General features: G+C 32.9%; 2 protein-coding genes across 3 annotated transcripts; both read right to left on the bottom strand.

The window, feature by feature from the left end:
* Window positions 1-5337: 5337 nt before the first annotated feature.
* LOC105317188 (E3 ubiquitin-protein ligase MIB2) lies at window positions 5338-18095 on the bottom strand. 2 transcript variants are annotated; one of them, XM_034468679.2, is made up of 19 exons: window positions 17872-18095; window positions 16776-16989; window positions 14341-14512; window positions 14053-14159; window positions 13411-13617; window positions 12407-12534; window positions 11728-11838; window positions 11312-11416; window positions 10807-11005; window positions 10037-10167; window positions 9774-9922; window positions 9010-9166; window positions 8517-8677; window positions 8174-8300; window positions 7899-7995; window positions 7579-7655; window positions 7089-7219; window positions 6175-6420; window positions 5338-6063 (listed from the first exon to the last, which is right to left on the bottom strand). In XM_034468679.2, the coding sequence occupies exons 1-19, from the start codon at window positions 17896-17898 to the stop codon at window positions 5640-5642; spliced, it is 2970 nt and encodes a 989-aa protein (XP_034324570.2). In that variant the 5' UTR covers window positions 17899-18095; the 3' UTR covers window positions 5338-5639. The 2 variants fall into 2 exon arrangements, with proteins under 2 accessions (XP_034324570.2, XP_034324569.2); XM_034468678.2 differs by having other exon boundaries at window positions 7899-8001.
* A 4068-nt stretch (window positions 18096-22163) lies between these two features.
* On the bottom strand, window positions 22164-25802 carry LOC105317186 (ribosome biogenesis protein NSA2 homolog). The gene is made up of 10 exons (XM_011413748.4): window positions 25688-25802; window positions 25241-25308; window positions 25031-25096; window positions 24645-24698; window positions 24401-24551; window positions 23850-23934; window positions 23626-23720; window positions 23119-23259; window positions 22800-22851; window positions 22164-22260 (listed from the first exon to the last, which is right to left on the bottom strand). Exons 1-10 carry the CDS (start codon window positions 25688-25690, stop codon window positions 22193-22195), a joined length of 783 nt encoding a protein of 260 aa, XP_011412050.1. The 5' UTR covers window positions 25691-25802; the 3' UTR covers window positions 22164-22192.
* Window positions 25803-25956: the final 154 nt, after the last annotated feature.

Raw genomic sequence — 25956 nt, forward strand, 5'->3', positions numbered from 1 at the left:
TTTTTTATTTTGTGAGTATAAATGTCTATGATAAATATTGACTGGAAAAGCATTACATTTATGTGCATCCTTATCTACGATGGGAGAATTCAAAATCGTGTATAGTTATAAGGCTTAAAACTTTTTGCAAATTGCAAAATTTTCGAAATGGTTTTTCAAATCAAAGCAAAGCTTAGGAGGAGAATTGCTTTTTTAAAAAACCCATCAAAAACAAGGTGAATGACAGTGGAATCTTATGCACTACACTCATGGTTGCAGCTCATGCAGAGTACACAAAATACACAATTTTCACACTGTCTCTGACGGTGTTATATATAGTGCCTTTTCCCCTCTAGCCATCTTTCCCCCCGGAAAAATGGCTATATAGCAGTTCTTCCCCCCGGAAAAATGGCTATATAGCAGTTTTTCCCCCACGGAAAGCTGACTATATAGTGGGCTTTCCCCCTTTTTATAGCCAGATTACCCCCACGGAAAACCTACTATATAGTGGATTTTCCCCCATTTTTACTTTCCGGCCATGTTTATGGCGGACCATGCGTGACAATAATTTGCAATAAGTGATATGATATTAATTTCTCATAAAAAAGGATAACTATGGCATTTATTAATACACAGAATAAAATACACGGTTTTTCAACCCCAAATATGAACTAAGGCATGCGCCTTCATAACATTCATGTGTCATCATCGTTTATTTTTCCTGTTCTCACGCCTTTTTGGAAGACCTTTTACACGGATTTCAGAATACCTCGAATATTTTTCATCTAATCGATGCTTACAGTTTTGACCTCGACGTTATGAACACGTGAGAACACATTTGAGTGAAAATACGCCGGTTTGGAACTTTAATTTTCCAATGTATTACCATCTATGTATAAGCTTCTCCCAGGGAACTAACTGATCAATCTTGACTTAATTTTGTAGAGTAAGGAAATAAAAAGTGGAAATGTATTACTCCCTTCCTCCGAAAGTCTATCAATTTTAAATTAATACCGTTAGAATTGACGATCTTAAAAAATATTATATATATCTTCTTCTAAATATCAAATGGGAGACGGGGCGCAATGATATGATGAGAAACTGAAATGTTTTAGTTTTACTTTGATTGATGGGGTTCTAAATCATGGGTAAGGGGTATTCTAATTATGTATTAAAAGCATGTGTAAAGTTAGTGTTTACCATTTCGTTTTAAAGTTATGCATATTCATATTTTTGAGCACATTTTTACGAAACGCGAGATTTTATGATGTAAACATTTAAAAAAAAAATGAAATGTCTTCACAACCAGAACAATGTCGGTATCTTTGCTGGTTACTTTGGAAAATGTTAAACTGGATCCTGAACTAACCTTATGTATATATTGTCACTCACTATTTGTTAATTTTTCCACTTTTAAGTTTGCAACGTGATTTATAAATATACAATTTTGAAAACGATGCCATATAAATCAAGATATACGATTCAATTACCTAAAAATCTTATACTATTTGTTTCATATTTTTGCAATAAAGATTTACTTGTGTACCATATTATTTCTTCGAACAATGAAACAAGGGTAATTTAAAAAAACAAAAAAACAAAAAAAAACAACCAACACATCTATTGTGATGAGCTGACTTTATTAAATATAAGCTTGTTCTTCTAATCAACTAACAAGTAAAAAAAAGTCGTATATGCGCTTAGGTTGGTTATTTATTTTTGATTTTCTGTTTCTCCTTTTATGCATAAAAGTTTATTGATTTATCTATCTAGTTATTTATTATATCATAAGTCATCTTATAAATTGATTAAATGTTTTGAAGAATAATGAATTTACCCGCGTACCTTTTTGAACATTTTTGTTCGTAAATTTAAAAAGAAAAGCAGAATTAAACATAATTTTCGATCATTTTGATAAAGAAATATATGAGTGATTGTGTATTTTTAATTGATGTTTTTACTTTTAAATGACCATAAAAATATGTTTATGTGGTCATCTATAGTTTTTGAAATATGGGGCCCTAAAAAATACATATTCTTTATACCTGGATTTCAAACATCGGGCTCGAAAACAACAAAAGGCCCCTACCCTGCATGGGGGCTAAAATTTTCGGTGTCATCTACTAGTGGTATACCACTATCACTGTGAAAATATGGTTATGTGGTCATCTCTAGAATTTGAGATTCGGGTCCCCACTTATAGAACACTATTCAATCATTATAATGGGGTTTTAATCATCGGGCCCTGAAACATCAAGGGCCCCTACCCTGAGGACTGAAATTTTCAGAGTCATCTTCAAGTGGTAAAACACTGCCACTATAAAAAATATGGTGATATGGTCATCTCTAGTTTATGAGACATTGGACCCTAAAGAATATGCACTATAATAATTATAATAGGATTTTAAAAATCGGGCTCTGAAACATCGGAAACAAAATTTCTCTAAAACAGAGGTTTAGCCTGGATGATATTTTCACAAACAGACAGTCTGATAGATTTATCAAAAAATTCTTAAAACATTCTCGCTTAATACAATTTCAGAACACAGAATTATAAGTGTATAACTTGTAGAACCAAGTACTTTTTTCAATAAATTACCTAAATTAAGTTCTATGTGTAATTCCATTACACACATGTTCAATTTTCAGCATTGTCTATAGAAATAATAAATCGGCAAAACGAAACTTAACCTGAACAGATGAATACAGATATACATGTATGCAACCTGGGAGTGTAGAAACAATGATTTTAATCCTTACTGGATTTCCATAAATATTTTTTATAAAATCTGAACCAAAAACGTGAGGGAGAAACCCTACTATGGGGGAAAAGCTACTATATAGTAGCTTTTCCCCCCGGGGAGAAAGACTACTATATAGTAAGTTTTCCGGGGGGAAAAGCTACTATGGGGGAAAAACTGCTATACAACAACGGTCTTACTAAACAGCCTGTAGCCTCTTCACTTTTTATAGAGGTAGAGGAGTCTATAGTCTGTCCCAAGTTATTGCTTCCATCACTTTTTGATGATTTTTGATAAAAATACACATACCTGTGAAAGAAATACAGTTAATATCGATAAAAGGGAATATATCCAAGAAAAATTATCATTTTTCACTCATAAAATTTCACAGATTTCTTAAAAAGATTGATAATGGAAAATGTTTACATCTTTTCTCCATTCGAAAGTACTCGGGACACCTAGCGCAATTTTTCAACGTTATCATCCGGGCTTATAAATGACTGAAGCAATGCAAAATCCCCGTAGACTTTCTTTTTTTTTTTTTTGTATTGAAACCTGGAGAGGTAGAGGGGGTGTTTTAAAAACAGATAATCTGGACATTTTTCACATTAGTGGATGAACGTAGTTAGAGCACAAAGGTATTTATGATAATCGAAATATCAAGCAAAAAGTGGTGGAAGAAAAAATTCGGGACAGAGTATAAACACTGAAATGCTGCAGACTCAAAAGTAGTCTAAAGTCAATGATTGGCATTTCAGTTTCATATATTATAATTTGTCCACAAACATCATGTTTTCGTCAAAACATTGCTAAAAAAGTTTCCAAACAAAATATGAATTTCAAACAACCGAAAAAAGGGCGAGTTTTATTTTTTACATTTATTAAAAGGAGCACAGAGTATCCTGATTAATATCAAAAAGCATTGTTACCACTTTCTGATAAATAAGAAACGTCTTAACTTGACACCAGTATGTGGAACATTAACATAGAAATCATGGATAATGTAAGCATTTCCTTTTTAGCGATATGTACATGTATAGTCAGCCCCTTGCAAATTAATTTATCCAGCTAATCAAAACCACTCCTGAAAAGAGGAAGCAATCTGAATGCTGATTGGATAACTGGCGAGAAAAGATAAGTCCTTCTTTCTCATATTGCAGTAATGGCAGCTGCATCATTAATTATTGCGACTGCATTCTGTTCTGAGTCAATGAAGTAATTTACTGAAACAGGCTCTACGGTGAATACTACTGTACATGGAGTAATTTAATAATTATTACATTTTTGGAGAGAAAAAAAAAACTATGTATGAGAGTAAAAAATGCAGGTTTGGAAAAGGGGGTGACACTAAAGGACATTACCTGGAAAAAAGAATAGGAATTAGGAACACGACAAGCTTCGCTAACCAAGTGTTCGATTCGTCATTTTCATCAGGAGGAGATGAGAATAACGAATCGGATACTTGGCCAGCGGAGATGGAACATTAGGGACGACAAAGGAGGAAGTAACGTTTAACAAAAAGAAATGAGGGAAAAAACCCCAGACGTTTGAGCAACTAAAATGCCGAAAAAGGACGAAAATTGAAAAAGAGGTGGGTAGGTAGGAAGAGCGGTACAAGAAACCTGAAACTAGGCAAAGACACAATGAAAAGGAGTTTGTTGAAAAGGGATAAAATGGCTATTTTTTTCGGACTCAGATTTCAGACTCAAATGGGGAGTCCCTAATAGGCAATCATAGCAATTTCCAAATTAATAGGTCAGATTAACAAGATAAAAGTATGGAAGGGAGTTCACCAAATGCATTAATATACCAACAAGTTCATTCGGGTGTTTTTTCTTGCATCAGTACGACCAAAAAGACAATGTAAGTTAATAACTAATGCCAGTTCCCAGTGATAGCATTATTTTTTCATTATAAACAAACATCAAGTAATGCATATCTTTGAGGAACATTTAGAATCAGAACAAGAGAACTATCTCAGATGTCCACTTTTCTATTCGAAATAATTGACAAGAGTGTAAACAATATACGGGGTTTTAAATGGAAGAATTTGGCATTATTTATCCGTTCAGAATTTTTAAAAGCAGAAAATTTCTTGACATTATCATTCGGTTACTTTCATGTCGTTTTTTATAACCAAAGGAAACAGTTTTGCAGTACGCGCCGTTAAAAAAATTTACACAATTTTGTTTGTACCAAGACCGATTACTTTTGTGGCTAATTTAAAACATCGTTTCACTGATTAACCGGTTATCATCGGTATAATAATTCATAAAACTGTTTCTTTTGTTTGATATTTTTATTTCTATTTTAAATGTGTCAGTTTGCGTTTGTTCTAGTTTTTTCTCTATGATCGATTTGTTTGCAGTTAGAATTCTTAATATTCAAAAAGGGCGTAACAAAAGAAATGCTACGAAATATAAGTCTGTAAGATTTGACATAAAATGTTTCTCCAAAATGATCCAAATATTATGAAAACGATTTAATATCTTTTCAAACTCTACCCCTTTTGGATACTATAATTCCAAGTCTATATCAAAATATCAACTCCAATGGGTTGTTGGGATTCTGAAGAATAATAAAAAAGTATAATATTTAAAAAGAAAATAAGACAATTAGGTTTAACCGTTTATTTTATTAATTAAACGGAGGTTACAGTCAAAGCAAAAATCATAACTCTCATGTTATGTTTACCTATGGTACTACATAACTTTCCAATAGAAATTTATCATAGACTATTGAATATAAAAAGACAAGAAACTAAAAACTTACTAATAATTGTAAGGATTTTCAGTTTCATGTAACGTCCGACAATATTAGACACATTTCAGATATCCGGACGTTTCAAATATCCAGACGACTGGACTTCAGAACAAAAACGTCCGGACAACTGTGGCTCCATTGTATTTATACGCTGATCTATTTGTACTTGATCAGATAATTTGGATAGTACTGGTTTTTGTCGTAAATGCAGAATATTTTAGGATTATCCACATTATCCACACAGGAGTCATACAGTTCAGAGTGGGAATCATTGGGATCAATTTTAGGAGGGCGCCTGTAATTCGGATTGCCTTGATCCCATTTTCCACACAATACTTTGGCCAGAAACATGTACTTGTTTCTATCTTTGTCTGCGCCTGCGTACAGATTGGAATATTTGGCGTCTCTGGCAAAATATGTCCCATAACCCAATAGAGTTCCAACTCTTTCGCCTGCCAGACGTGTATCAAAGTTATCTTTACAAATATCGTCGATGTAATCGGTCTTCGTGCCATGAAATAGGTCTTCCTCATTAGCACACCCAACGCCACCATATTTGTGTTCAAGATTTCTCCTTGTCCTGCAATAATACTTAAATTTATTTTTTGTTGTATATTGTGATGAACGTATATAAAATTAATTAGCGATGTTAAAAACAAAAGTAGATTAGGTATGTATTGAACAGACTCACAATTGATATGTCTCCCAGGAATACACATTTTGAACTCTTTCTATTTGCAGAATTGTAGCTTGTCCAAGCGTTTTGTTAAATTTTTCAGCAACCATTTTGTATTCTTTTTGCATCATACCGCCAGCATTCGGTGAGAGGGGAACACGTTTGAAGCGGACAGATGTTGTCATTGGCTCCCAGTCCGGGGGAATCCCTATCCCTCTTGACGTGGTCTGTAGATTTTTAGCCTCCGCCTTTTTCGCAAGACTAAACATTAAAGCAAAACTTTAAAGAATTTTTGCTTATTAAAGACGACAGTATTGGTAAGTAGCCGAGTTTGAAGAAATAAAACTGAATCGAATCTTTTGCTAGGCATTTCGTTGCAAATAAGATCAAGATAGAATTATGTTATAACATATGTACATTGTATATTCTTTTATATTTCATCTATATCATTCTGTTCCTCTGTTTAATAAACATTGAGCTTTTTCGTATGTCATAAACATGTACAACCAGTCTAATTTTTTTTTTAATTTTTATATTTTCAGAGGAAATATTCCATGTTGTACATATCGAACTCTAATATAATAGTACAGGCATTATATAATTTCTGAATTGTCATTTTTATAGTGTAATTCATGAAGCCAAAAAAGAAATGTATATTATTGGTACCAAGCCAGTTGTGCTTCAGAAGAATATTTCTATGCTTTCTATACTAAAAAACTTTGTATTTTACATTTATAACAATGTCCAAAAAATTGACATTTTATTATAATGATTTTCACGTTAAAAATCAAATATGTGGAAGATCATAATTTTGCTCTATTTGAGCTTTATTTTATTTGGCTATTTATTGTGCATTAAAATCACATTAATTACTTTCATGGATTTCACGTTATTTTCAACTGAAATTAACAAAAAACTGAGTTTCTCACCTAATCATAAACTGTTTGGTCTTTTCATCACCGGCTAAGTCTAAAGGTAGCTCGCCATCTTTGTTCTTTATATTGATGTCCGCCTTAGCCTCCAGTAAGGCACAGATAATCTCGGTGTCCATTTCTTGTTGCTGAATTTGTTACGTGTACAAATATTGCTTTAATTAGCAATTATAAGCTCATAAAATGAATTTCGTATTTATTTTCAATTTCAGCACTTTTTTGAAATTTTGTTTAAATAAGTTAAAAAATTCTTACATGGCCAAAAGTTTTTCTATATATATAGACATTTAATTATTTCCTGTAATCTTACAGCGATACTAACTACTGAAAACGTCTCTAATGTATTATCTTTTGTGCATGTATTTTGTTTAGCTTTGAGACTTAAAAAACCCCCAAATCAGACAACCATTAGGTGACACCAGAATATAAAAATTGTAATCGAAATTTCTTGATAAAAATTATGAAGTACTACACACTAAATCCCTACCGTTGGCAAAGCGTTAATCAACATAGCGACATGAAGTGCCGTGTTTCCATCGGAGTCCTGAGCGTTGACTTTGCTCCCTGTAATAGAACGTAAAACTAAATATTAAATACAATATTAAAAAGCAGCCAAATTAAATAAATCTTAGAAAACAAATATTGCAATTAAAAATAACATTGAATTTCATTTATCACAAAATCTAATTGACTCGTGCATTATTATTTTTACGTTTTATTTTCTATCATTTATGTTATTATATTTTTTTTCTATCTATTAATTTTGTTTCACGTTCCAAATAAAGTCGACCAGCTGTATGGACTTACCCGCCCCAATTAGCAACTCCATCATCTGTTGGTGACCTTGGCCCACACATAATATCAAGGGCGTTCTTTTCTTTTTGTCCATGATATTCACATCACACTGACCCTGGGATGAAAAATTTGTATTTTAAACATTTGAAGTTCAGAAACTCTCTCTCTCTCTCTCTCTCTCTCTCTCTCTCTCTCTCGTTTATGAAAAGCTTTTCTTTTCTTGAACGCCTCCCCGAATATTTTTTCATATCTATATTAGATCTATTTGTTAACCAAAGCGTACTTACACTTTTGATTAAGATATTGGCAATCTCTATGCAATTGTTCACAGCAGCTAGATGCAATGCAGCGATTCCATCCGACATTTTATCATTTGCCATTTGGGGCTTCTTTTTCAATATTATTTCAACAGCCCTACAATACAATATTGCATTTGTAATCACCGCGAAAGCACATAAATGTTCAAAATATAAACTTTGAATTTCCTAATTTGAAATAGTTTGTTTGAAATTTAATTAATATCAAATAGTTCCATTTTTAATTTACTGATATTTCAGCAGGCATAGTTACGAAACGGAATGCTCGGTGAACCACATTTGGTGTTTATACTCTCAATTTTAGTTGACTCACAATTTGGAATTTTTCATGGCTGCCCAATGCAGTACATTGAAACCTCCCTTGTTGGTTTGCGAGAAGTCTGCCCGTGGACTCTCTAGAAGATACTTCACAATATCTGATTCGTTGTTTTTCTGTGCAATTGCATCATGCATTTGAGTGTCCCCATCAAAGTCCTGTAATCCACATAATTTTATCAAACTTAATCATTTTATACAATCTCATTTTGATTGGAAAATCAATAACTTTTCATAAATTGGCTTTTAATAATAAGTCAATTGATATCTAGGAAATTTTATCACACTTCATCATTTTCATATCATACCCATTTTTTGAAATAATACTTTAAAGTCAATTGTAATTTACATAACTTTATCACTAAATTTATTCATTTTCATACTCATTTTTGAAAAGCAATAAGTTTGTAGTATTTTTTATCGTTGGGGCAGTCCAATATTTTTGAGTCATGTATGATTGTATCAGTAAAGTTAATATTGGATACAAGTACCTTCATTGATGGGTCAGCGTTGGCTTTTAACAGTATCTTTATACACTCTGGGCTAGTCACTCCCACGGCAATATGAAGAGGAGTCTGTTTTTTCTTGTTCACAATGTTGACATTTGCTTTGTGTTTCAAGAGTTCTACCATTGCATTAGGTTCATTTCTTTCAAAAACGAAACAGAAATTAAATTTAATTGCTTAAACATATGACACAGTATAAATGAAACTTGTCCATATAAAGCGTATAGACAATTGCAAGTTGTAACACAAATAAACCTTGTAGCCACAATGTTTGATATACGTTCATAGACACTTTATGCTTTTCCAAAATATTATCGTCATATTTCGTGTATTTTGTGTCTGTTTTGCATTTTCAATATCTCCTTCTTTCTTAACGCTAATTTAAAATAAAATAAACGCGTTAATATTCTAAAAATAGCATTAAGGCGGCGATATAAAATTTGAAGATATAAAAGGACATTTAGATATATTTTTACTATTAAAAAGTATCTTAGATGTATACTTTTCATTACTTAGCAAGTTTGGCCTTGCGTCACAAGACCTAAAATACTACCAGTGTCTGAAAGTCTAACTAAACCCAAATTTATAGAGATTTTATCAAAGTATGTAATTAGCATACAAAAGTTGTAGACGACTTTTAGATTGTGCAAACATGACATTTTTGCAAAACAAAACAATTTGACTACGATTTAGCATCTCTTGTGTTAAGATCTGTAGTGATTGTTAAGTATAAAAACCTTTATTTTTACCCATGAGCACTAAAGTGTAAAGGGCTATCTCCCTCGGAATCCTGAAAGTTAGGGTCGGCCTTGCTTTCCAACAAGAACTTTATGATATCAATATGACCATCATAGCATGCAAATTGCAGAGCCGTCTTCCCCTCAAATGTTTTGTCGACCTTAAAAAAGAAAAAGAAAAACACTTAATTAAGTTAGACGTATTTTCCTATACTAATTATTCATTCAATAAATCAAAAGTGAACTGCATTGCATTATGAAGAATCATTATATACCGCACTCGGTTGCTGGCGAATTATTGATTTGACTGTCTCAATATTGCCTTCCATGGCTGCTTCGGCAATGATGTCCTCAACCTGACTTCGTTGTTGCTCTTTTAAATGTCCGCCTATCTTGGCTATCATCTCTGTAAATAAACGGGTATACATTAAGTTTTAAGTTCTTTTTTCATACATTAGATAACTTTAAAGTGTATATGTTGCAAACAAATGACATCAAAACCATTGTGAACAAATTTAAGCAATTTATCAATTTATTTACACAAATTCTTGAGAATAATTCCCTAATGCCAAGAAATGGCATCAAACGGCACCATTCAACATCATTTTAAAATAGTACTTAATTAGTATAATCTTAGAAAAAATGATCTAAATAGCTATGGAAAGAGATTTAGAGAAGCTCTGAGAAAGTGAATTTCCTAGTACACATCTGAGTCCTTGAAACATTTAACACATGCCTGATGCACATTAACTGCCTCCTCTTCGTTATCTTGTTATCACCTTGGTATTAGTAAGTTTTCATTTTTTTTTACTTCTTTTATCTTTATGATATTAAAATTAATTAAATGAAAGAAATATCTTCTTTTTTTTCGGTAGGCGGATATATCAACAGAAAAAAAGACTAAGCATTTTTTTAGTTTTACAGTGATGCAGTGTATTTGTTTTCTTCCGCATAAAAATTTCAAACGAAGGACCCAAGTATCAAATTTAATTTGAAAATTATAGTTTCTTGCACAACTATAATGAAACAAATTTGATATGCCTACCATTCACAGTCTCTGAAGCTTTATCTTTTGGTTGTGTGGTTGATTTTTTAGCTGGAATGGCTGGAATTTCTGCGGCAACGGCTTCATTCTCCAAGGGCATGATGCAAACGGGACTAAAAGTCCAGGTTTTATTCCCAATTGTGACAATAATGTCTCCATCTTTGTCTATGTCTTTAATGCGCCCATTAGCCCCTAGAGCCTAAAGTGAAAATTATTTTTAGAGAAAATGCCTAGAATAACTCCCTGTGATCTATTGGTATTAAACTAATGAACAACGGACAAAATTTTCCTCTGATGGTCGATGCAATACTAGTAATATACACACGATCTGAAACCAAAATCTTCTCCATCCCTCTTTATTATGAAGAATTGTTAGTATGGTTACGTACAATGCAACCCAGTGAATAGTATCTGGACGTCCTTTGACGGCTTTAGATTAGGGTCTGTCTTATAGTGTAGGTTTTACATCCAAACCCCGACACAACTGTTTCATCTTTATACTTACCGACTTCATGTTGTCATTCCATCCCCCGTGTCCATCTTGGAGGTCCACGACGGCATTGTAGTCTGACAGAACAGTGATGGCATCGCCCGCGGAAAAGGTATGGACCTAAGTAAATAGTAGGTCTGTTGAAGTTTGATTTAATATAATAAACATTGCTAGCTTCCTTTAATCATTTAAATTTTAAGAACCATGATTATCATAGAACCAAAATTGAATTTTAATTAACATTTTTAGTTTTAATGTCAGTGCACTGAACTAATAAAAACTGAAAATATTGCAGCTCTTCCACTTACCGTAGTTGCCAAAATGAACTGCTAACCAACAATTGCAAAGCAAAGACTCTTACTAGTACCTAGTTAGAGAAAGTATATTTGTTCGTGAAGGTTTAGTCTGTGGAGAACCTATTTGTTATATACCCTTGTGAGCGCCACTCTATTGATGCTCCAGATTCTGCCGTCTGTGTACTGTACTCGACAAGTTTTCCCTTGAAACAAGATCTGCACAATGGTTCCAAGTTCTCCAATACACTAAAATAAACATACTTTTCACAAATCAAAAGAAAAATATACTATTTTAGATGATGCAAGTATTTTAATTACATTTTGTCCGCATATCAGATCGTATTCATAGATATAACACACAAAATTTGTGTAATACATATGATGCATATAACTGTTAATAACATGCAGGGCTACGTCTTCGAGATGGGCAATAAATATGACCAATCATTCTAAGAACCTAAGTCCTTACAACCTCTACACTTATTTGGATCAACCACCTAGTAAACTATAAAACGTTTCTTTCTTGCGGCTTCCTATTCCGGATTTTTAGTTTAATTAGTTTATAGAAATTTTGTATATTTTCATATAAAATAAACGGGAAATCCAAAGAAATGCTTGAATGAATCCAAACAACTATAGTTTATTCCAGCGCATAAAGAAAAACGTTTAAAACACGGTGTGAATATGCATGCAAAACTTATCCTTCCTTCGATATTTACCAAAAGATAAAATAAAGGATTTTACTGATAAGTTGTAAGGTTTTGCAAACATGAACCATTTACAACCAACGAGTCCATGTGGCCCAAACACTCACCTGTTCCATGCCTTCCTCCCATCCACCATACATGGCATTATCCTGCAACTGCCGAAAGGCCTTCACGGTCAAATTTACTTCTACTTTGTCCCCCGACTTCAGGAAGATTATTCCGGATTTGTCGACATCTAAATATAGTAAAAACTTAATCACCTTTTGCAATATACATGTATACTGTTGATCGTGTCATTTTAGGAAATAAATAATGAAAGAAACAGTGAGCAAGCCCACATACCCAAAGCACCCCATTACTTGACCATGCTTCAAATCCTGAATGACAGAATAAGCATTGAACATAATAATTTGATATATTTACATTATCCAGTGTCTTTGTCTGTGATAACACTACGTATCGATTTTGTACTATATAACCCATAATACAAATGACGCCAAATTGAGGCGCCGGCAGGGTTTGCTTATTTATATTTAAAGATTTAATCGTACGATGGCCTAAAATTATATAAATATAAGTAATAAGGAATCATTCTTTGAATATTATGAGGTGATAATTTCGGTCGGGGCGTGATCATATCTATTATAAAGCCCTTCGGGATTTATTGGATTTGATCACGCCCCAACCAAAATTATCACCTCATAATACTCAAAGAATGATTCCTTATTCCTTATAAAGAGTATAATTCGCAAATAATCATCCGATAAAAACTTACTGCAAATTTGCAAATCTACCTTAATTTCTTCGTTAACCACAAAATTCTATATTCAACAGGGCCGAAATTCCCAGAAAATAATGGAATCGAAATTTCCTGGTAATATGCACATCTACATACAGTGTACTTTATCCTAAATAGCTACAAAGTTTCAAAAAAATCCTTGCAGTGGTTTAATAGGAGCTGCGCTTACAAAAAAACTGACGGACGGGTCAAAACATTATACCCTTCGCAACTTCGTTGACTCTGAAACTTTACATTTGTATCTGCCACATGTTACAATGTATAATATGGATAACGGATTTATAAGAGTATATTATATGTCAAAGATTTTACCAACAACAGGCAGATGGTCTGGATAGTATTTGCCACCAGATGTCGCCGATTTCTTTCTTGTGTAGATGACGTCAACACATCCCTCGCCCCCTACTCTGTACTCATTCACAGAAGAGTCAGTCTGCCACTGGACCCTCCTACCCCCGCGGTGGTACTTCCCAGCCCACGTGGCCACTTTCTGTATCTTCCCTACCTGACCCTCACCACCTTGATACAAAATGTGAACCATTTGAGCATCCTTTGGATTGGATAGTTAACAGACTTTTTTCCCCTAGCTCCTATGAACAGTTCTATACCTTATTATCAAAAGATTTTAATATGTACATGTACTTCAAAACTTTCACTTCATTATTACAGGAATATTTTCTATATCGACGTAAATATTATATATTTTTTCGTTTATAAATTTTGGTCAAACATTTCCCGCTGTGAAGGAAAAATCAACATGCAGAAAATCATCAACTAACATACAGTAATGGATAGACAGTTAAATAAATGACAACAAAACGATAATGGTGTCTCGACATCATTAAAATTCTGATACTGAAATTCGTCATTTTTCATATTAAGTCTCTCTCTCTCTCTCTCTCTCTCTCTCTCTCTCTCTCTCTCTCTCTCTCTCTCTCTCTCTCATGACATTACCATCATCGTTTTTCCATTTCCAGTGTGGGCCTCTCATTACTTCAGTGTCTGGGTATAGACCAAATGCTTCCAACGATTGACTTTTGTTTCTTGGAGGCACAGGAACTCTGGCAAGAAAGTTGAATTCAAAAATTGATATGATGAATGAAAATGATGAAGATAAAGTTGTCAAAGAATCAGTGTGGTTTAACTGAATTGTATATGAATTTTTGGATTGATTTATTTTTGACTCTGCAAATAAAATAAAACGATTCTAAAATATAGACAACAAAAGCCCATGCAACTTACGCGCTACTTTGTTGTGAGTCGATTCTGACAAATCCATGCTCCTTTTTGTGCTTGTCGTTCATGTAACAAATTGTACAAAGATCGAAATCCTCACAATCCGTACATTTCCACCGCAGTCCTTTTATATCTTGCTCGTTACAAACGTCACATACTATATGTTTGTGTACTTCTCCTGTTCATTTAGAATCCGGATGATAAGTTAAAATAAACAGTAGGCATAGATATAAAGACAACTCGAAATTGTCAAAATTGTCTCACTAATATTTAGAACCATTTTAACAAGGCCTTGGACTTTCAGTAGATTGTAGATACATGTAGCTATTTCTTGGGTCAAAACAAGTTAAAAATGACACTGGATTCAAGCGGAATATGCACCGATTGCGAGTGTTTTAGCTCAAAAGCCAGACAAATCGTGTTGATTTAAAAAAAACATGCTTAAGTGGCGAACAACGAAATAGAAAGGCCTACGTCACAGTGATGTTTGAAACAACCCAAAGTCCAAGCTCTTGTTAAAATATAGGAATGATTTTGTCTCTTGGAAATTAACGGTAAAAGTCTAATCTGCCTTTGAAAAATAAAAGTGGTTTCACTTTATAAACAATGACCTATATGGCATATTTGAATTGTTTGGAATATGCGCCTTAGACATGTGCAATTTATGCGACCTTGGCACTGGCATTATTGTAAAGCCTATATATATCTGCTTAATGCAACGGTTTTTTAAAATATTACTTATCTAATTTTAATGTGAAAAATGCTTATACTCTGTCCCGACATTTTGCTTCCACCACTTTTTGCTTGATATTTCGATAATCATAAATACCTTTGCATGTGCTCAAACTACTTCATCAACTAATATGAAAAATGTCCAGATTATCTGTTTTGAAACGCCCCCTCTACCGCTTCAGGTTTCAATACACATCCAAAAATAGAAAGTCTATGGGGATTTTGCATTGCATCAGCCATTAATAAGCCTGAATGATAACGTTGAAAAATTGCGCGAGGTATCCCGAGTACTTCCGAATGGAGAAAAGGTGTAAACATTTCCCATTATAAATCTCCGTAAGAAATTTGTTTTTGTTCCTGTAAACTTTTATGAGTGAAAAGGGTCAATATGTCAATGAGGATATTTTGGATATTTTCCATTTTATCGATTTCAACTGTACTTCTTTCACAGGTATTATTAAAAATCATCAAAAAAGTGATGACAGCAATAACTTGGGACATACTATAACAAAGAAGATGGGGGAATAAGATGGCGCAAATGCCCATTCGGTTTAGTAGTGAAATACAATTTTAAATTTATTTTTCCCCAATTAAATCTATTCAAATATATTATAATACAACTTTGCAAAAGCAAAATTTCTAACTATAGTCAGTTTTTAATACATTTAACAAAAGATAAGAGAAAAAAATATTGTCGGAAATTTTGGTGGTATCGAACCCGTAACATAAAAACCCTAGATATATACGGTTAGCTTATGCCAGGTACTCTAACCACTGAGCCATTTCAGACACAACAAAGGCGGCTTTTTAAATATTATGTGTGACTAAGGTCACGAATTACCGGACTTGTATTATTTTTTCAATATGTTCAGTTGTTGGGATACAAAATGATATTTTTAATGTATAGTGGGTCATCTCTCCACGTTTTTGTTGATTGAAATCGGTTTGTTTTCCATTAGACCTTAATTAGACTATGAGAAAAATATGGAGCACAGACCCACTCTATAAAAGAAAATGCCTTGAAGTTCTAAAAAATGACAATATTTGCAGGGTTTGATATGTATACGCCTGTTTGAGTCAACATATTCCAAGAATTGAACATACCTACAGGTTACAAATCAATGATTCGTTAAATATGTATTGTTTTAAATGATTTAAAAAAAACCCCATCAGATTTGTTGATACTTTGATTTTTTAGTAGCCTGTCCGACCGCGTATGGGCATTTTACTCGCCCTATCCACCCATATTCTTTTTTTCTTTCATTTATCAGCCAAAACTGTACAGTCAGTTATCAAGTTAAGAAACATGGAGCTCACATTTCTTTGTTATGTACACAAGGCTCCTGCCATGTTTTTTTTTTTACATACGTTTTATATACTAGTAAAAGCTCCGTTTTCCATTGATTTTTCTATCTCCAAGTTTATTATGAGCATGATTAATTAGTTTTTAAAATATTGCCATTTTTTATTTTGTTTTAAAAATGTATTTTATATTCAACACACGAGTTAAAATTATACAAAAACATGGCGTGATCCATAACACTGTGAGTTCTGTATCTCACTTATAACGTTAACATTTTGGCTAACTATTTGAAATACCTTAGTTAAGCATTGTAAATACTAAATTTGGAAGAATAAAATTTGACTAAGTTAAACGGGTACAATAGCCTCAATAATCTTGAACGCAGCCCAGATGACATTCTAATTACCTGAAGGGGCGGAGTCGAACACCCTAAGGTCGTACTTTCCGTCCTGCCCCGCCCTGTATCGGCGCTCTAATCCCGAGTCCCAGATAACCGTCACCTTGTGGTCGTTGGATCCATGCTTAGGGACATAGATTATGGTTCCCACAAATCCTTCTCCGTTATCCTGTCTCTTGGATGCCCAGTCTGGTCCCCTCACCACCCTGGTGCCTGGTCGTATCTACAGAACGCACCCAGAGGATAACTAAACGACTAAATAGGTAAGTCAAAATTATTTCTGTTGTTTTTGACAACAAATCAGTGGGGTTTTTTTTTTGGGGGGGGGGGGGGGAGGACAAACATGATTCATAATCTTTTAAACGCAAATAAATAATTTATGCATTAGCTAAAGAATGTTTAAAAAAGTCAGGAATTGCGCGACTGCATTATCTGATGCGCGACTGCATTTTTTGATGAAACATTTTATTGATTTTTTAATTAAAACATCGTTATTTCATCATTGCAATGACCAAACTGTTGAATTTATGTTTTAATATGTTTTAAAAGAAATCAATCAACTTGAATACAATTAAAAATGTTGTTGGGTTTGTGTTTTTTTTTCTTTTTTTTTTGGGGGGGGGGGGTTGTTTTTGTTTTGTTTTGGTTTTTTTTTTTGGCTGCAACAAATTTGGTGTCTATGAACTGCATGGTAGAGAAGTAACAAGTGAAGTGAACGAGTCTGCAAGATAAAACAACATATCAATAGGAAATATATTAAATTGTTTATTTGCCTAAAGTATCGGTATATCTCGTATACTCAGTTGGTTCCGTATCTTTCTCAGAATAGTTAAGAGAATACGAACGAAATTCAAACATTACTAGAAATAAACCCTTCGTTTAACGAGTTCGGTCTTGCACCACGTCTATCTGATTAATGATTATACAATGATTGTACAAAGATTATACACCGAGCTGTACGAATTTTACTTCCTGGATTGAAACAGAAAGTTACATTTTTCTCATCAGTGTTTGCTACAATTGCATTTTTGTTTAAAGTTTGACTCTAAAAAAAAGTAATAAGAAAATAAGAAACGAATGTGACCTTCATATGTGTAAACCTTACCGTGGATGCCACAGGCTTCTCATCCATGTTCACTTTTTACCCTAGCTGCACTTTTCACTCTGACGACTTCATGTTAAATGTCGTCGCTCTCGAATGTGATTTCATATACAGTATAATACTTCTGACAAACTAACAGTAATAGTATTCTTATTTCAAACCTGTATATAAATCACAATACACTCCACTTACGAAAACGAAACCAGAGTAAGAAATTCCCTTGCTAAAAATAACTTGACTATCGCACCGGCGCCCTGACTTTTTCTTGTACGTGTAGCTGATTTTGTCGTGACGAAACGAAATAGTGATTCTATGCCTGTTGTTTTAAAAAAAGGAAATTTTAAAAATGCTGTTTTGAAATTATAATCTTCGAGTTGTACTATGACAATTAACGACCAATGCATTGCATAGGCATCGGAACCGGGAAGGGGGGGGGGGGGGCTAGCCCCCCCCCCCCCAATTTTATTTGTAGAGTTAGACATAACCATAACAATTAAATAATCCTCTTTTTTTCAGCCCCCCCCCCCCCCTTTTTTTTCAATTTGCTCCCGACGCCACTGCATTGCCAATGATTATGAGTTTTATCTAAGTTTTTTTTAAACTAATGTTGGGCAGAATAATAAATTGGTTGAGTGTTTTAATAAGCAACACCGTTATAGTGATTGTTTCCAGGAGAAGACATGTTGAACTACTGATGTGTGACAAGACGCACAGTTTTTCTAGTAGGCTAAAAGGAATTTGATGTTTTTCGGCTCCTCAAGAAATAATAGGAAAATTTGATACATTGTTAATCAACCCTGCTAATTAAGAAATATGCAATTTTTACAGAAAAATTTCTGGCATTTTTTTAAACATATCAAAAGCAAGAATTTCTACTATAAATAAAAAACCTAATTAATCTGAACAATAAAACTAAACTTTTCAGAAAAGTTGAATGAAATAGTTTTGACTCCAATGTATCCGTATCCGTATAACATTACTTGTATGTTATACAAGTATAGTTATTAAAAAGGAATAGGAAATGTTTAAATTTGCATCAGGTAATTTGCAAATGTGCTAAATATAACCAGTCAAAGATATTCCACTATACTAGTTTTACCTAAGATGAGGTAATTATAAGTTTTTAATTTTTCAAAACATTACCCTGCGAATGGTGCTTCCAACAAGATAGATATGGGAACTTGAGTCTGACATCATCATGGTTCTTTCGTACAGTCTATGATTTTTTTTTTAGGTTGCTAATGGTTTCGACCGAACGATATACTGGTTAGAACTGAATTGTGTTACAAAAGATATTTTCTGAAATTTACATATATATATTAACACACTTACTGGTAAAACAAAATCATAACAACAGAATAGAAGATTTAGGTAATGTGCACGCCCTCCATTGGCGATTTAAGATGTTGGACAACCATGCAACGTTCCTGTATCAATTTATTTGCCTAGTTGTACATGGATGTAATGTTGTAAATTATTTCGTTTGTACACAGAATGAGAAATAAAAGCCTCAAAGTTTTCTGACATTACAAAAAAAAGTAATAATTATAAAAAAAATACCTGAAGTGTATATAGAAAAGTTGTGTGATGACATGTAACAGGATAAATTTTGTTCTGATAAAATCTGACAAATCCTTGATGGCATTCTTTAACATGGACCACTAGTTAGTCCTTTGTGTATTCGATACCTTTTTATTACACAGTCAGATTTGGGTGGTTAAGTTTCAAATTTGAGATGAGCCTGCCATAGCATAGCCTAGTCACTGAACAGATACCTGGATGTGACCATAATCTCCTTCAAGCTAAGTTTCACTATTTCAAGTATTCATAAATAATTTTGTTGTATAGAATGTAAGTTATTTCAATTATTGCATAGTTTTTAAACGGTGTCAATAATTAAAACGGTGAGTGCTGTAGATTATTTTCAAGTTTAAGCGTAATGCAATAAAGCACAGACCCCGATAAATCATAAGACTGGTTCAAACTTAGAAGAAAAAAAAGGAAAAAGTAGCGATAAGATTTTTAAAACTATTTGAAGTTATCTTTAATTTAATTTAATAAATAAATGAAGTTAATTTAAATACACATCGATTCAACTCGAAAATAGACAATTAACAATTCAATCTTTCCACTAGAGATGATTATTTCTATTGTGCTTTGAAATACAAGACATGAGTACTTGCCGAGTTTAACATATATTATACGCAATTATACATGTCGGGGACGTATATGCTATATACATGTATAACATTACTGATTAATAAAAGATGTATGTTGCTACTCAATATTTTATTTCATGGCTATTTTTTATATTTGCCAAATGAAATTTTACTTTATTAATTCCAAAACAGAATTGTAGCTATTAATGTTTTAATAATGCTGCAAAAGCGTTACATGTAGTTGTTTTTCAAGACAATTCGACCCCTCCCCCTTCCGGAATTCAGTCATGGTTTTTTTCTAATATTACTTTGCGTAAAGAATATCCGATTAAATGTACGTTACAAAACATGTTACGAGTACCAGTACCGTTTTTTCTTCGTACGAAAAGGCGAGCATTGGTAGCTTTTATTGCGTTTAACGTTGTGGGAACGTATGTCTATGTGTGGCTTCCAGAAAAATGGAAATACGAAGAGAGGATGCGACAAAAGGCATTGGCGGCAGGAGCAACTCAATCTGACAGTGGGACAGAGAAGTCTTGATTCATAACTGAAGATTTTGAATGGTGATAGACTTACTCACTGATAATTCTCAGTCTGTGATGTGAATTCTGTGTCAATATGTTACACTTTTTCATTCATTGGAAGTGATGTGTCAACTCTTTCCTTTTGATAATGGACTTGACCTTGACGAATATAGTTTTGCTACATATACTTATCGAGTTCATTAATCATCATGACATGTAATATGTATTATATTATATATGCTGCCCGTTTGAATAAATGATCTTTGAGATATCTTGATTATAATCATCATAAGTTGGGAATCCACATTTAAGGGTGTCGGAACAAGTGGGAGGGGCAGCAACTTCAGCCCCAATTTTGCAACAAAAATTACTGCAAGAAAAGCAGAAAATTCACAAAAGCAAATATGTACTCACTAAAGAAGCAACGTGTTACAGGTTTCTGTGGTCAGTGGATTTTACAACTTGTTACACTCTTAGAGGCATATAGTGGGTTTTTGGTACATGTTCCTTTGTCTGGCATGTATGTCAGAGCAATAAGGTACCTTTGTACATGTAGTAACTATTGAAGGAATGCATTATACCTTCTCTAATTAATTTCTATTACAGAACACATGTAAAGATCAGGTGACCGATGTTGCAGGCATATATCATTGGGGGTTTAATTATCATGGAGCTGGCCACCCTTCCCAGTTTATTGGGAGTGTGTAAAAAATTTCATCATTGAAAATGATGAAAAACTTGTAAAGTTGAAGTTATTGGTAAACTATGCTCTGAGAAGCAATCAGTATTGAAAAACCTTGGCTAGCAAAGATGACTACGCTTCACTAGCTTGAAATCCATAGACACTTTAAATAGATTTTATTTTTTAATCAACCTGGTTTAAATAAATGACTAAAAATAAGAATATATCTATATTCATAGATTTTATAAAAGCATTCATTTTACGATATGAAAAATGTTTCTTAAAGAGTTTGGGTTAACATAAGACGCATGTATTTTTTGAGGGTTTTTTTCAGATATATTATATAACTACTGCTATCTCTCAGAAATATAATAACTCTTTTTTGTAAATTGTAGTAAAACATATACTGGTATAAAGCCAAATGCAAGCTCTATCAAAGCAAAGTGTATGGAATTGTTTTCTTTTTTATTAAATCACAGAATGTCTACTTCCAAAGAAGGAACACAACAATACTTTGCCCCTTATGCCTTTTTTCACTCCCCCTGCCATAACCAACATTAACTTCTAGATCTTGCAATAAATTGTCTTCCCAATGTTGAATACTGTAAATCAACTATTATTTGCAACAACTTTATTTTGAAATTTACCTGAGATAAACTGGTTTGCAGCGAATAATTTTTGCAAACCAAACCTTATCTTTTCATTACAGCTAAATAGAGAATACTGTTCCACGGTGAGACATATTCGTGCCAATGAGGCTCTTGCGTACCTCACCAAAATTTTTCGCATACGAATAAAAGTTGGTATAAGTACCTTCTGATGCCTCTGCCAATTTTTTTCTATTTAAAAAATATAAGTAAGAGAGCTTTCAACCAAAAAAATGAGTAGTTTTATAATTTTTTAAAGTTGCTGATCAATAATAAGACATGCTGACTGCCGAGTTTTATTTATAAGCAAAGTTACACCAATAGTACAGCGTTGATACATCCATCGTTTTCAGGATTGTTTGTCACCTGGGCATATTTACCTGAAATAGTAAATTGGGAAAAAATGATCTATAAATATAATCAATGGTTGATTTAATTTTAATTTACATAATTAACATCTTTAAAATACATCTTCCTTTCTTTAAAAATATTTAAAACTTTTTCACCTGTTTTTATATCAAATGTTTTTCAGTGATTATCAATACATGTACATGTATGTTTAAAGGAAATTGTCAAAAAGTGATAGACATTCTGAGTTTACTGGGACTATATGTAGAAATTTCACCCTACAAATAAATTTATATGTGAAGATTAAATGAATCAAAATCAAAATGAATTTCCATTAGGATGAAGATTTGCACGTGATAAAAAAGGATTGAATTAAAATTATCAATGATAATAAACACACATATTTGAAACCAGCAGGAACTGGAAAGACTTATGAGTAGTTGTACTCAAACTTCAATAGTGTGTTGTAGTTTGGAAAACTGAAGTTATAAAACTTCAATGATCATAAGCCTAAGGTAAATTAAATACACTTACTCTCCGTGTATGACAAAATAAGAACATATGTACATACCCCATATCACTTTGCCAGCTTGTGTCACAAGACCTAATTCGCTGATATTAACCTGAAAAAATAATCAAAACCACTCTAGAATTCAAATGCATTCACTGGTCTTTTTAAACAATAAAATGTCATCTACAGCAATTTCAATGATTTTTTTCTTATCAAAAATCCTATTGAGGTGAAACGTCTTTTTTTAAAACAGCTTACAATATATTACCAGTACATATTTCATCATTAGTTAATAATCACTAATTTACTGCTGGTGTACACGATATACATACCGGTAATTTTATCAGGTTTGTGAGTACACATATATTGTTATATTCACCTCAATGATGGTTCCTTTTGTGATGACGCCCAAACTTGTGTACATGGTTGATGTTGGATTTTTCTTCACACCGATGATGGGTAAACAAAATGTAGCTTTAAGTTCTGGATGTGTTACATGTGCTTTGTTGAATCGTAGGCCCTAAAGAAAACAACTTATGGTTCATACGTGTATATTGATGCATTATTAAATTCTGAGAACATGTAACCAGAGCAGGAGCAGTACAGATGGGATGGAATAGCTTGGCATCAGTAAGGGCAGTAGACAGAGACAGACGCAAGTGGAAGCAGAGTATCAGGGCCTTATATGCCAATTAACACAAAGTGGATAGGTGAGTCAAGAAAACATGTATTCATAAATGATAAAACTACAATTTATATAACTTATCACTCATTTCATATGAGACTGCATAATTTTTAATGATGTTTACTGAGGTGTAGTTGTTGAACATTGACACCTATCAAAATTTGTTAAGGCATTAAGGTTAACTGTAGGTAACTGGCATACCATTGGGCGAATGAATCTTTCAAATTTGGGTGGTTTTCTTGTGAATCCTTCACCCACATAGCAAACTTTAGTGACCATTCTTTTCCAGCCTTTTCCTGTAAACAACATTCAAATATAAGGCCAAATACAACCCATACAATACTGTACATTTAATTACAAAATTTCATATCATATACAGTACATGTATTTTTACCTTTATTTAAAAAAATATATTGGTAACTTACGTTTTGTTTTGCCACTTTTGATAACTTTGAAGACTTCTGCTTCACTCATTCCTCTTACTTTAGGTAATGGAACATCCCATTTTCCCTAATTATTAAAGAGAATAGACATAGTGTTGCATGTCAAAATAGATTAATTTCAATTTGATAAATTTACACCTTAAACCATAAAAGAACATTAGTCTTAAAGTAAACAATCAAAAAACAGTTGCAGTAACATGCATATTAAATATATCATTATATGATACAGCGTACTAGTATGCAAAAGATTTGAATATACTGAAATGAAATGATGTTCGGAGAACAATTACTATGAATAAAAGTGATTAAAGACCACTGCTGAATTTAGCTCTTACTCTTTATCAATGTATCTTGTTTCAGTTTAGTTTTAACTATCGATAGCTTCCCTCTAAGCCATTAAAATTCTGCTTTAATATTCACGTAGATTACTTTGAATATTAGTCACTACATCACCTTACAAAACTTTTGAAATCAGTTAACAGAATAACATTGTACATCTTAGTCTGACTTGTTTGAGTCCACTCCAGACTTACAGCTTTCTCCTTGCGTTTCTGTTTGATCATGTTTGACAAGACCTTGGCACGACTCTGACCTTCCCGGTCCAACAAGTACGCGGGTACTGCTCCCTCTGGTACTTCATCATTATTCTTCTGCTTTGTTTTTCTTTCCTCATGCATCTTTATTCTTAAAGAGCAAAAAAAAATGAAAAACAATATCAACATGAACAGATCCTAAAAGATAACATGATGAAAATTGTGTATGCTAAACAAAACTTACGTTTTCTTCATTTGAACTTTTTCTGCATGTCGTTTCTTGTTGTATAATTTAGCTCTGGAAAATAAATTAAAAATTTATTAGCTCTGGTATGAAATTTGAGAAAAAATGTCAAATTTATAATTACAGATACCATCCACTTCACTAAATGTTCTATTTCAACATTATTTGTTGAGCCCCGATTTTCATGGATTTTGTTTTTAGTTCATCCATGTAATCAATTGTTAATCAAAGTTAGAAATCAGACAACTTTTTGTGTTGATAAAGCTATTGTCCATTATCTAAGTAATAGATTGCCTCTAAACTTTATCAAATACTTTTTCTACATCTCAAAAATTGATGGCAACAAATGATTACCCATGAAAATATGTTATATGTAAATAACTTACCTTATTCCTCTGAGCTTTTTGGCTTTTTCTGCCATCTCGTGAGCTTTTCTCCCTTCCTTCTTTCTCCTGAAAAATAAAACCTTGAAATTGTATAACATGATAAAAGATTTTTTGATCCTGTGTAAAATAAACAGTACATGTAAAATATTATTTCATCCATATTAGTCAAATTAAACCCCAAATCATTCATTATATAGAGGCGTCACTGACTTTCTCTCATGATAATCCAGTCTGTATCCATGACGCTTCCTGTGAAGTTCGATATGTTCATTCTGAGGCTGAAAACAAGAAAGGAGACGGTAAGAGAAGTCAATCGAATACAGTACTTGTTATCATCTGTTGAAAGAAAAACGACAACTACCTTTAATCATATGGAAGCAAGTAGTCACAGTTATAGTTAAATAAACATAATTTGTCAAGCAGGGACAAATATACAAATGGGAAGAAACATTGACAGTGAAAAGAATTATTTATAAGTTTATGTGTGTTATTAGTATTTCCAGATAAAATTTTCATTGATATTATAGACAGACTGCTCTGCAAGCGATAATCAAGACCCGTTTGTCGTTGAATGAAGCCTATTCGTATGATTTCGGGAGATGTTAAATCTTTAATCATAAATGTACATCAATGTCGATATCAAAGTGAAATAAATACCATGTTTTATTGGACTTGTGAAATCGTGTGGCAATGTTTTTCCTCGGCAGTCTAAAAAGGAAGTAGTGGCAGATAAGTAAATATCAAAATGAGTTAAGTGGATATAAGATTTCCGAAATGATAAAATTGCGATATTTCTATCTCTTTTTTAAATAAACCATTCAAAAAATTCTACTATCGCTAGAAACAATTTTTTTCTTAATCTGTTACAACCAGACCATTTTCATATAAGTAACACTGAAACAATTATAATCTCATTAGTGCATAAT

This window comes from Magallana gigas, chromosome 6 (assembly GCF_963853765.1).
Source record: "Magallana gigas chromosome 6, xbMagGiga1.1, whole genome shotgun sequence".
NCBI classification, from domain to species: Eukaryota; Metazoa; Mollusca; class Bivalvia; order Ostreida; family Ostreidae; genus Magallana; species Magallana gigas.